The 12070-nt window shown below is 39.7% G+C and overlaps 1 protein-coding gene across 2 annotated transcripts in view; it reads left to right on the top strand.

Moving 5' to 3' along the window:
* The window catches only part of atxn7l1 (ataxin 7-like 1), a 36638-nt gene that overhangs the window by 4900 nt on the left and 19668 nt on the right, over positions 1-12070 (top strand). Inside the window, exons 1-2 of one of the 2 annotated variants that reach the window (XM_067582541.1) lie at positions 5518-5622; positions 11521-11645. In XM_067582541.1, the coding sequence (XP_067438642.1) occupies positions 11630-11645 (16 nt within the window). In that variant the 5' untranslated portion in view covers positions 5518-5622; positions 11521-11629. Of the gene's footprint in view, positions 1-5517; positions 5623-11520; positions 11646-12070 lie in introns of those variants that run through there. The other variant, XM_067582543.1, reaches the window with a different exon arrangement.

Consider the following 12070-nt stretch of genomic DNA (forward strand, 5'->3'; position numbering starts at 1 on the left):
CATATTTTAGATCTTATAGACTCTTTTAACCTCATTCAATCTATTAAAGGGGCCACACATTCTATGGGTCACACCTTAGACTTGGTTCTCTCATCTGGTTTCTCTCTCAAGTGTCTTAATTTAGTTGATATGCTGGAAACTGGCCATGAAGCTGTTGTTTTTTAAAGTTTACCTAGCTCTCTATTCCTAGTCACCACCTTACAGCGCATTCTCAATGCTGGTTCTGCAGCTAAATTTTATGATGCTTTTAATTCATTCTGCTTTAATTCCACTATATTTCTTCTCAATCCAGATGCGCTGTTAAATTCATTTAACGATCAGTGCTTATCCATCCTCGACCAAATTGCAGTGCTTTCAAACGAGGAAACAAAAATCAAATAACCTCCCCTGGTTGAACGATCACACTCAAACTCACTTAAAACTGTAGAAAATTTGAATGTCATTGGAAGGTAATCGAGTCCAAATGAGCACATAACACTCTTAAAAACCGAATGTTAATTTATCAGGAAGCAGTTAAGGATTCGAGATTGACCTATTTCTCTGAATTGATATCCAGAAATCACCACAATTATCATTAGTGGTCCCTCCACTTCTCTTTCTGTACTTGATGGTGAGCTGTCAGAAAAATTTCTCTCTCATTTTGTTAATAAGGTGGAGAATATCAGGTCCCAAATCCAGCCTGATCCTCACACTCTTTTTCTCATGTTAGTTCTGCCTCTTTTTCCCAGTTTCAACCCATCACAATTTTAGTGTTAGAGGATACAGTCTCCCATATGAACTCCTCCTGTATCTCAGATATCATCCCCACTAAACTGGTCAAGGAAGTTTTTTCCACTGTTGGCCCTGTTATTTTGCAAGTTTTTAACAATTCCCTGGCTTCTTTTTCTTTTCCAAACAGTTTCAAGCATGCTATTATTCACCCATTGCTAAAGAAACCTAATTTGGACCCCCTGTCTTGAAGTAACTACAGACCAATCTCCAAATTGCCTTTTGTCTTTTTTATCTAAGGTTTTGGAGAAATTAATCTCATCCCAACTGATAAATTTTATGAATAATAATAGTGTTTTTAACTGTTTCCAATCTGGTTCTAGAGCACTTCATAGTACCAAGACAGCTCTTGTTAAGGTTGCTTATGACCTACTGCTGACAGAAGTGACTGCTTGATTTGAGTTCTTTTAGATTTAAGTGGCGCATTTGATACAGTTGATCATGTTATCCTCTTACATCACTTGGAAACTTTCTCTCAGCTTATTACACTCATAGCTCTGCAACAGAACTTTTTCTGTTGCTCTGGGTAATTCTGCTTCTTCAATGGCTCAGTTGAGTTGTGGTGTCCCTCAAGGTTCCGTTCTTGGCCCCCTTTCTGTTCTCTATATACATGCTGCCTCGCAGCCATGTTATTCAGAATCATTATGTGCTTAACCATTTTTATACTGATTATTTGCCATTAAAACCCACTGATCCTAGCAGCCTAGCAAATCGTACTGCTTGTATCTCTAATATTAAATCCTGGATGTCCCGAAATTTCCTTAAATTTAATGATGATAAGTCTGGGGTCATTCTGTTTGGTCCCCCAAATTCCATCAGCTATTTTGGTGCTAATCTTGGTGATCTGTATTATAATATTGAGCAAGCTCCTAGAAATCAAGGGATAATATTTGATGCAAACCTCTGTTTTGATGATCAAGTCAAAAATGTTTTTCAGTCATGTTTCTTTTAGCTAAAGATACTCTAAATTAAGTAATTTTTATCAATTGTACATGCCTTTTGTCTATTCTCGGCTTGATTAGTGCACTTTACATACTTAACATACGTGCTTCACTCAGGTATCAGCCAGGGCTCCCTTCCCCGTCTCCAAATGGTACAAAACAATGCTGTTCAACTTATTACCCCGACGAAAAGGCATGAGCATATTACCCCCAGTGGTTGTCTCCCTACACAGGCTCCCTTTTAGATTTTGCATTGATTTTTAAAATTTTATCGCTCACTTCAAAAGGCTTTAAATGGCTTTGCACCTACATACATCTCTGATTTATTGACCTGGTATATGCCCTCTTGGCCATTAAGATCTGCAGATGGAGCCCTGCTGGTTACTCGCAGGTCACGGTTTGTGACTTAGGGTGATTGGGCTTTTGCTATAAGAGCTCCCATACTATGGAACTCTCTGCTTGCTGAACTCAGACACACTAAATTGCAGCTTTTCTCTTTTTGAAAGCTTTTGGAAATGTTTGATATATGTTTTTATTTATTTGATCTATTTCATTTTATTGTCTTTACTTACTTTTTTTCTGCCTTGTCTGGTTTTATTTCCTTTTTGTTAAGTACTTTGTAACATTTTTAAGAAAATTCCTATATAAATAAAGTTATTATTATTATTGTTATTATTATAATTATTTGTATAGTGTTTTTTGGGGGAGGGGGTGGGGTAAATTGATGCATGGATGATGGACATGAAATGACAACAGTTGCACTATTACTTTGATGTTGGTCAACCAAACCTCAGTTTTTTTAGAGCAGGGCTGAGAACACTTACTGTTCACTTTTTCCTCTCGCATTGATGGTTCGTGCTTCCAAACCTTTAAGTTCTTCTAAGTCGCTTTCAAAACACTAATCCCGCAATGGGAAGTTTATTCGCTAACTCCAAATGTAATCAGTGCCCAGTGATAGATTGTTTTAGTAGTTCTAAACATGCTTATTCACCAGTGACTGATTGTTTGTGTAGTTCATTTTCTGGCCTGTCAGTCATTTGGCAGGCTGCGGCAGTTGGCTTGAGACACACGCACACAATTCAGGCTGCAGAAATAGGTTACGCACTTAGTGTGCATTTGCCTTGGCAGACGCAGAGGAAATTGCATTCTTGCTTCTTTTTTTTTTTCAGTATTCCCACTAAAGTCCATTTCTGTTTCTCTTACCCTTGGAATTTGCCATTTGACTATAAAACAAATCTTTTCCCATCATACATTTGGATGGGGTTATTAACAAGGAAATATGCTCATTTTCCTCTGAAAACAATCACAGGAATTACACAGGCTTTGGTGATCAATTTTTGGCTAACCTGCCAGCAGTGCTCCTAGTCTCTGTTAATTGTTCTCATTACAGAGTTATTAATTCTTACCACTTCATAGCCTGTTGACTGCAATGGCAATATACAAAAGTTGTTTTTCACACCGAGTCAAACCTTTCTGTTTGTGTCCATTTTTGCAGCTTAGTTACAGCTTAAATCCAGGATCATGCCTGGGAAATATGGCCATGGAAAGTAGATGAGAAAGTATCTCATCTGTATTGACAAGGTGGACTTAGGAAAAGCATCTTACCGCTTACTGCTTCAGTGGACCTGCCAATGTAGTTCTGATATGATGCCCTTTTCCTTTTAAGTTTAACTTACATTGCTTATATTTTATGCTAATACCAGTTTTATGGTACTGCTTTGGTTAATACTATATTGACCTTAATTAAATTCACTTTCATTACTGTTGAGTATTTACAGTATTAAAGGGGACATTGAATGCTTTTTGTGATTTTCTGCTATTTTGATACTGTTATGATGTCAGATATCTATGTCAAACATGGTACCAAAACCTAAGGTGAACATGTAAAAATGCTCCTAGAAAGTCAAAACCCAGGGATCGGCCTGCTCTGATGCTTCGTTTACAATGTTACCTCTACTTCCTCCCTGTGATGACATCAGACGTCAATAGGTAGCCCTTGTTCTTAAGGTTATTGCTAAAGTAGTTTTGTTTGTGTGTCCATTTCAAGGAAAGAATGAGAAAAAAAGTGAAATTCTACCACTACTGTTTGTTTATGTAGCTTCCTGAGCTGCCAGAACTCGGCTGAGATGCAGCTTCAGAACTAACCAATAAGAACAGAGAGGGCTCATCGGGAGGGGGGGGCTTAAAGAGACGGGAGCTAAAACAGCCTGTTTCAGACAGAGGCTGAGCTGAGGGGCTGCATACAGAGCCAATATGAGTGAAATAAGGACGAAAGTGAAATAAGGAGTTTTTTTTTCGTTTACTGTAAATCATGCAATGATATACCAGTAGAGTCCCAGAAAATAAATATACAGTTAGACCTGGAAATCTGCATGTGCCCCCTTTAATACAACTCAATGAAATATCTAGTGATCATGACAACCCCAATGTGTGCAAGTGTCCTTGGAAGAGTTCATGAATGAGTAACGGTACCAACACACATTCTTGAATGTCAGATTCAGCATTACACACACATACACACACACTGTATACCGATGTGTATAATGTATAATGAGGTGTACTTTGACTTTGAGTGACCTAGTACATCCTTTTCCTGCACACAAACACTCTGATGGGCACTAAGCGTTACTGTCAGTCTGTTCTGGATGACAGAAAACTCGCCAGCAATGCAAGGTCATGACGACATGCACCCGTACGCAGACACCCACACATTCTCAGATTTTTTTTTCCCCCCCTCATGATCTTACACAAACACACACATCCCACCTCCTCTCAGTGAGTCTGGTTAAGCTCCTTGCTAATAAGTGCTGTGATTTCTGTCAGCGGAGCTTGTTTGGGTACAGGAAGATTAGCTTCTCAAAGCTTAGCCAAAAGAGATAATAGCTGTTTTCCATTGGACATATTGGTTTTTCTCCATATTTGTATTAATCATGAATATTTGTTGAGTGGGCGGGGGTTGTCTAGTTGCATGCATGTTTATTAACTCAAGGCACAATGTTTGCAAGCACACAGGATGCTAGCTAGTGTGAATAGATTGCCAGTTTTAGTTGTCTCTTTCTGACTGTGTGATTATAGCATACATAAAGTAATCATCCATGTGTCTGTAGTAGATTGTGCTCCAAGCCAGTGATAGTAGTGACAACTGTGTGACAACAAGTGATATATTTTTGCACCTGAAGCAGCTCTAAACCTACATTTTGATATTGAGCACCATGCCACTATAGCTGGCAGTTGTGTGTAGGAGTTGACATCAAATAGTATACACAACATGAAACATTGTAGACTGTTAGTCTGGCAAACAGGATATGTCAAGATATTCCGTTTAGGAAATTGTGATCTGCATTTGTTTACTACTTTCTGCAATTTAAATAATCGATTCATTGAGAAAATGAAAAGTTAATTAATTGAAAATGAGAATAAGTTAGTTGAAAGATACTTGTAATAGAGACCAATGTAAATAAATTTACTTTGAACTGTATGTGAATGTGCTTAGGAATGGGAGACTGTACTTAAAATGACTTAAAACAATGAATCCATGACTGCTCAGCTGAAAGAGTTAATAAGTAGCAAATGTTGTCCAGCAAAAAAAGTTGCATTTAAGGAAATCCTCTCATAATGTATCTTTACGTTGCATAATGCTAGTTCCTCATTGTGTTAGCATGAAATAACTGAACCAGTGATCTCTCTGATGATGTAAACAGCTAAACTGACCAACATGCCACTCAAAAATATGCTCCATTCGTCTCTGATTATGTTTGTGTCTGTTCTGGAAATAAATCTTGGTCTCTGCTCTTCGTGTCTGTTTCAGAGATGCTCATCCACAGCCAGTTTCCAGCGCTGGAGGAATTTTGTCTTGTTGTCTGCCATGTCTGCAATCAGGTGGTCACTCCTCAGGGCTTCCTCACACACTATGGTAAGAGACACATATGGCGACCCCTCAGGGCATACTTACACACAACAGGGTTACATCATACACTTCAGTGAAATACATATAGACCCACACAAACCTCAGAGAATCACCAGTTGTCATGCAGAGATGTGGAACAAGCATGCTCAGACACATTCAAATCAATACAATACTTCCTATTTATCCCTGCAGGAGACTTTGAAACATAACCTCCCGGCAACTTGTACTCAATGTAAACAAACACTGCACATTGATGCCTGAAAATACTCAGGCTGAGAGCCGGCTGATAATAGCGGGAAAACACTAAATAATTTATAGAATATTCAACCAGATGTAGAATTGTGCAAAAGCCTCTTTATCTAAGACATAAGTATATGAACAAAGCCAATTATGAAAATAGCCATCGCTTCTCTCGGGATAATGTAACAAAGCTTTGAAAATGGGAGCTCTTGTACTCCTAAGCTAAAAGAAAACAAAAAGAATTTTTGACAAGCTGTTGCTGCAGAGTTTTTACGTAGAATTGTTGTGAACACATATATATATATATATATATATATATATATATATATATATATATGTATGTATGTATGTGTTCACATATATATATATATATATATTTAGAAAGAAGAGTAATTGTGGACAAGTCTTCAAAAATGCTTTAAGGGACAAATATACATATGATACACACACACACTGCTCAGCGGTATATACTTATACACTTATTTATATGCTGTTATCTTACACATTGTGACATTTGTTGCCATGGAAACTATAATCTTCAGCTACAAACTTAATTGACCTAGTAGACGTGTTGCTCAGACACTCATCAGTGGTTATCCCTTATATTAAATGTCAAAGCAAAAGTACTAAAATTAAAATTTAGATTAAAGTATGGATTTTTAAAAAGGAAAATATGTAGGAGGCGTTCATCTTTAAGAGTGTTTGTTGTTGAAACGGTTGCGCTGTTATCCTGACTCTCATTGGCTCTCCACCCTGTCCGTCTACCTCTTGTTTTTGCTTGATTGTGGCTCCACTGAGCGCGCTCGCATCTGCCTGCGAGCTGCTGCTGCTGCTGCTGCTGCTTCCTTCTGTTTGCGGCACGTGCACCAGTCTGAGCCGTCTGTTTGAGCTGGGGGGGGGCGGGGGGACGACACATGGTCATGCTTTAATGAAAACGCACACACACACACACACACACAAACACACTCTGCTTCTCCCTGAGAGAAGAGAGGCCAGCGGAGTTGCATGCACACACATTCTCACTTTCTGTTTCTCAGCAGAAAGAGGTCAGTGGTATTGTGAGACTCACACACACTCACAGGCTCCTGGCAGCCACTGTTGTTTTGTCTCCCCCCCCCCCCTCCACCCCCCTTCTCTTGTTGGCAGCATTTCTGCTAACTGACACGCACACAGTCGGGTAACAACAGGTCTAAAACATGCACACACTAATACAGCCAGTAGTAGTGGGAGCTCCTCATAAAACAAAACAATCCTCAGGCCACAATAAGATAACAATCAAGCATTGCATGCCAACTAGTTGAAAAGTTCCATCACATATTTTTATGTTTATTATCATTTTAGTGCAACGACCTAGAAGTCATAATGTCCATCTACTATAGTTGATTCATTCTTAAATTTGAAGCATTATATGCAATACTACTCTGTGTCAAGACATGATAAAAGCTCCTCCTGACCCCTGCTGAGTGCTTTGCCGCTAGGAACTGGCCCTGCCAAGATATTCTTATGATGATTTATGCATTTCCTCCCATTGTTGCACATTTCCATCATGTCACTGAAGCATCCTCACAAGTATAGTGCTATTGTTCCCCACTGGGGATTTCACATTAGATGTTGTGACCCTGTGTAGCATTTTTATTCATTGCAGTGGCATTTGTGTGTATCCATCATGAATTTGCTTTCATGGTTGACCTGTGCATCGAATCCGCAGTGAGGCCTTACATATACAGAAATGCATGCATGCACAAACTCACACAGACACACACACACACACACTCATTCAAGAGGGGGTTGTAGGTGCCTCAGGGGGTCAGTGGCTCCTAGTTATACATGCCCAGTTTGCTGCTCAGTGTGGCTGTGTGTGAAGAAGAGGGTGGTCCTAACTTGAAGCTAGGATTTATAGCAGAATAGATGTTTAATATGTGCTGTTCAAAAATGTTAAGATATATGTTATACATCAGAGACTTGTCCCATTTAGTGGACTTGTTTATTTAAGTCTCCATAGAGTAAGGGGAAGCATTTATATTCTTAGCATAAGTTGCCCCAGTGGGATGCCAGATAAATCCCTCACCCTGGCAGTGTCGCTATCATGCTCCATCCAGTGAGTTTGTAAAGAGAAAGTGTGCAAAGAAGTAGTTTTTAATGCTTGTGAGTGAACCTCAAAGCTCATTATGGACAGACTAGGATGTTATTGTAACAGTTTACCAATGTAGATGTATGATGTTTGTTACATTGAACAAATTGCAGTCAAGGAAAGATGGATAGTACCAATCTTTTGAGCAATACGTTCAAATGATTTTCTCTTGCTTTTGAAGCCGTGTGTTTGGATAAAGCAGCACTCCACACCATGTTTCACATATTTCAGCATTTCCTTCCAATTCTCTCATTTGCTACGATTTCCTCTCTCCGGTCTCAGTCTGTCTCTGCTAAACACTCTCTGCTGGTGGCCTGCTGCGTGCGAGTAGGTCCAGCACATGATGAAAGGGTTGCGGTTTTGCTCGTTGGTAGGAGTGTCTGCCTCTCTCTGCTCGACCTTCAACTTTTCTCTGTAGCGTCGGATTAATTGAGCTCAAAGGCAGATCGAAGGCACACTCGGCTTCCTTTCAGTTTCGTTTCACTCCTTCACTAACTTATAAGTGTTTGTGCCGCTCGGTGCCTCCGTGTCTGAGTCTGTTGTTGTGTAAGTACGTGTGTTGTTCATTTTCACATGATGTTTAGCTGTTGTTGGAAAGTTTTGCTCTTAACCACAGAAGTTCTGCTCAGTTTGGTTTGCTGGTGGTAGTGTTACTCATTCCACTGTTGTGTTATTGTTATTGTGGTTTGGCTGTGTCTGAACCATTAGTTGAGGGTAGGGGCCAATTATAATGCCAGCTTCTACTGCACATCAGAGGTAGTATCTTTACTTTTTAAGTTTGTATTAGTTTTAGAATGGCAAAGTAAGTAAAATGGCACCAAAATATTTTTATTTACCTCATCTCACTATCAAAGTTCAGTCAGAACACATAACATTTTGCATATATAAAGAAGAAAATGAATATACAGGTGATAGTGGAAGGCCCAATTAATGAGCCAGTGACTGAGAACAAAGCAGGCCTTATTAGTTTTGTTTATATGGATCCAAAACCCTTTTTTTTCTTTTTTTTTGCTTAAAAAATGATAAGCAATTATTTATAAGTACATGATAATAACACTGTAAAAACTCTGCCAAAGTTTTCACTGCCATATCAATTGCACATTGAACAAATGTGAGGCTACTGGTCTCTTGTAAAATTTTGAAGCCTATGCATATAATGGCAGCAATACCAAACTCAGAACAAATGTTACATAGTCTCTTATCTGCAAATATTTCCAAAAATATTGTTTACCTGTAAGGCCTCAAGGCAAACTGTCTTTGTGCAGATAGATTTTCAATAGTACCACTAGAATGCTCCACTGCTCACAATACACTCTTGTTTTGCCAGTACAACTTGCAGCATGGATGGCTGAGAGTTTTCATACACGTTTCTTTTAATTTTCTCAGATCTGTTTTTTCTCTCTTCCTCACTCCCCTGCTCCTCTCTCAATGTAAACAAACCCAGCTGAGCTCTGAGAGCCTCTGCTTTCTCCTCATGCGAATAGTCCACACACAGGATGAGCCAGCAGCCAATCAGCAGCCAGCTGGGCTGTCAGCATTGCCATAACGACAGGCAGGCAGGAGAGCGTAGTAGCAAGGGTGCCCTTGTGGTCGAGTGGCTTAGTGACCTTGCCTGGGCAGCCGTCCATGTGTTGTAAATCAGTATGGTTAGCTCCCAACTGGCTCTTTACTCACTGGATGAGGTCTGTTCCAAAACACAATATATCGGTGTCTGTATGGGGGGTGGGGGGAATAACTCTCCCATCAGAAGTTGTTCAGAACAAACTGTTCTAACCCTATCAATACCTGAACTTTTATATTTTGTCATTTTGCAGGATCGCAGTCTTCCTCAAATAGTAATTTTCATTTTGGAATATAAGTCATTTTTCAAAAAGCAATTTCTCCTTTTGTGCTGAATAAAAAAGAAACAGTAACAGGAATCCAAATGAAGCAAAGAAAACAAAACATGCAACAGAGGTTGACTTTGGACCCAAAGTCACAAGTACATGATGTATTTGGCTTAGCCCTTTAACCACAAGAGCACATTTGAGATCATATTTCTTTAGATTTATTGTTTACCTTGTTCCTAGCTGGCAAAATATGAAAATGCTGAAATCACACACATACAGGAAAACACACACAGGCAGTCCATTTCTACAGTGCAGCTTCATTGAACTGTTCAGCTGAGTTGACTAAAACGGTGTGTGTCTAACGTGTGAAACTGTGTGAAATAATTTGTGATTTAATGTGTGAAATTGTCACCATTGTAGCTGCATACCTGCGAATGTGGCTTCGGACTTTGATCCTGATACTCTGTATACAGCTGCCTTCCAGTGGCCTATTTACACACCTGCCCCACACACACACACACACACACACACTCATACGCAAATTATCTTCTTACAAAGTGCTCTTACATAGACGTACTACACACAGAGACAGGCACGCATATACAAAAACACACGTACACTTACAGTATATAAGTTCTCAATGTGATATCATACCCACACACACCTGTTCGACATATGCATGCATCAGCTAATCTCTTAAATACACACAGACATGCATTGTACACAGACTGTCTTCCAGTCACCTGCAGCACACTTTCATGTAAACTCATGCACTCAGTGCAAACACACGGTGTCGGTCAGTCTGTCGCCCAGCCCCTGCTGTTCCAACAGGCTTGCTGTTAGTAGCCTACTACTACACTCATTAACAGGGTTGTACGACATAACACACATACACACTTATAGTCCCTCATGCTGCTTATTGGCTAAGCAGGACATCAGCGCTACTTGGTCAGGAGTTTTTTTACATTACGGTACACTTAGGACACCCGTATTAAAATTATACTGCAGGTGTTTTGAGTTTTATTAATCTTCTCATCTAGCTCTGCAATAAAAGATATATAGAGACTGTTTTTTTAAAAAAAATTTTACAGTTATGTAAGTTTTCTGTGAGCTGTATGGAGGAGTCTGTTTCCACAAGTGCACATTTGTATACTACATAGTTTGTCAGTGAATGAGCCTCCATGTACATATATAGTCATGTACAATAATATTTGCATATATGTTTCCAAGATGAATGATAATGACCCAGACACAGTTATCTGCCGAATGACACGTAGCTGCATTTGGTCTGTTTTTCAAAGTAAATCTCCAGAGTGTCAGGACTTAAATCTGACCAAGTTTTTAGTGACTTTTCAGTTTAGCTGTCTCTATTTTCTACCTGAGCTCTTATCATTTCTCTGCTCCTTGCTGTGTAAGATTTGCTTCTTATCAGCGGGCAGGAAATTCAACATACCACAAGGGCCGGTCTCATCCCAAAATTAACAGCTGCTTTTCACCGCTTTATCTATCAGTTGAAACTTGCTAGGTCTTGCAGCTGTTAGATGATAAGAAAGGAGCCATAATGTTTGTTTTGAATCATGAACACAATTATAAATAAAGTGTTGCATATGATTTGTGTGCACTCTTGCAGAGTTTTTTTTTTTTTTTATCCCCTACCTCGTTTCTCTGTGTTTATGACGTGTTCAACCCTCTGTTTTCATTCAGGTAGCCGGGGTGTAGTTTCCCTGTGAGACAGACAGAGAGAGAGACAGACAGTCCTGGACCACAACCCCCACCCCCCCACATTCCCTCCCCACTTTGCTCCCACAAAGACATGCATAGCAAGAACCGTAAGTGTGAGCTCCTTTCCTCTCCTCCTTTCTCCCCGTAGCCTCGTAATTTATTCCCTCTACGTTTTCCCTTCTGCTGTGTCTCAGCATCCGTTCACTTGTGTATTCTGATCAGATCTGGGTCAAAAGGTATTTATAATTGTTGGCTCTTGTTAGAACGCGCATAGTAGCAGATCGGTGGATGTCTGAAGTTTCTCAGTCATCCAGGTCATGGTTATCCAAGGAGGGTAGGGTTAGGACTGATGAAGCCCCTCGGATGAGAGGCAAAACACCTTCAAGTATCTTCAACCAAGTCCAGTTGCCCTCGATTCAACCCTCCTTGGACAGATTAGTGGAGTTTATCAGACAAGGACACCTCAGATGGTGTCGGGGAAGTTGCTAATTAGAGAAAAGTACACTTAATTGATTTGTAAATACTTAATAGC

The sequence above is a fragment of the Thunnus thynnus genome, chromosome 23 (genome assembly GCF_963924715.1).
Source record: "Thunnus thynnus chromosome 23, fThuThy2.1, whole genome shotgun sequence".
NCBI lineage: Eukaryota > Metazoa > Chordata > Actinopteri > Scombriformes > Scombridae > Thunnus > Thunnus thynnus.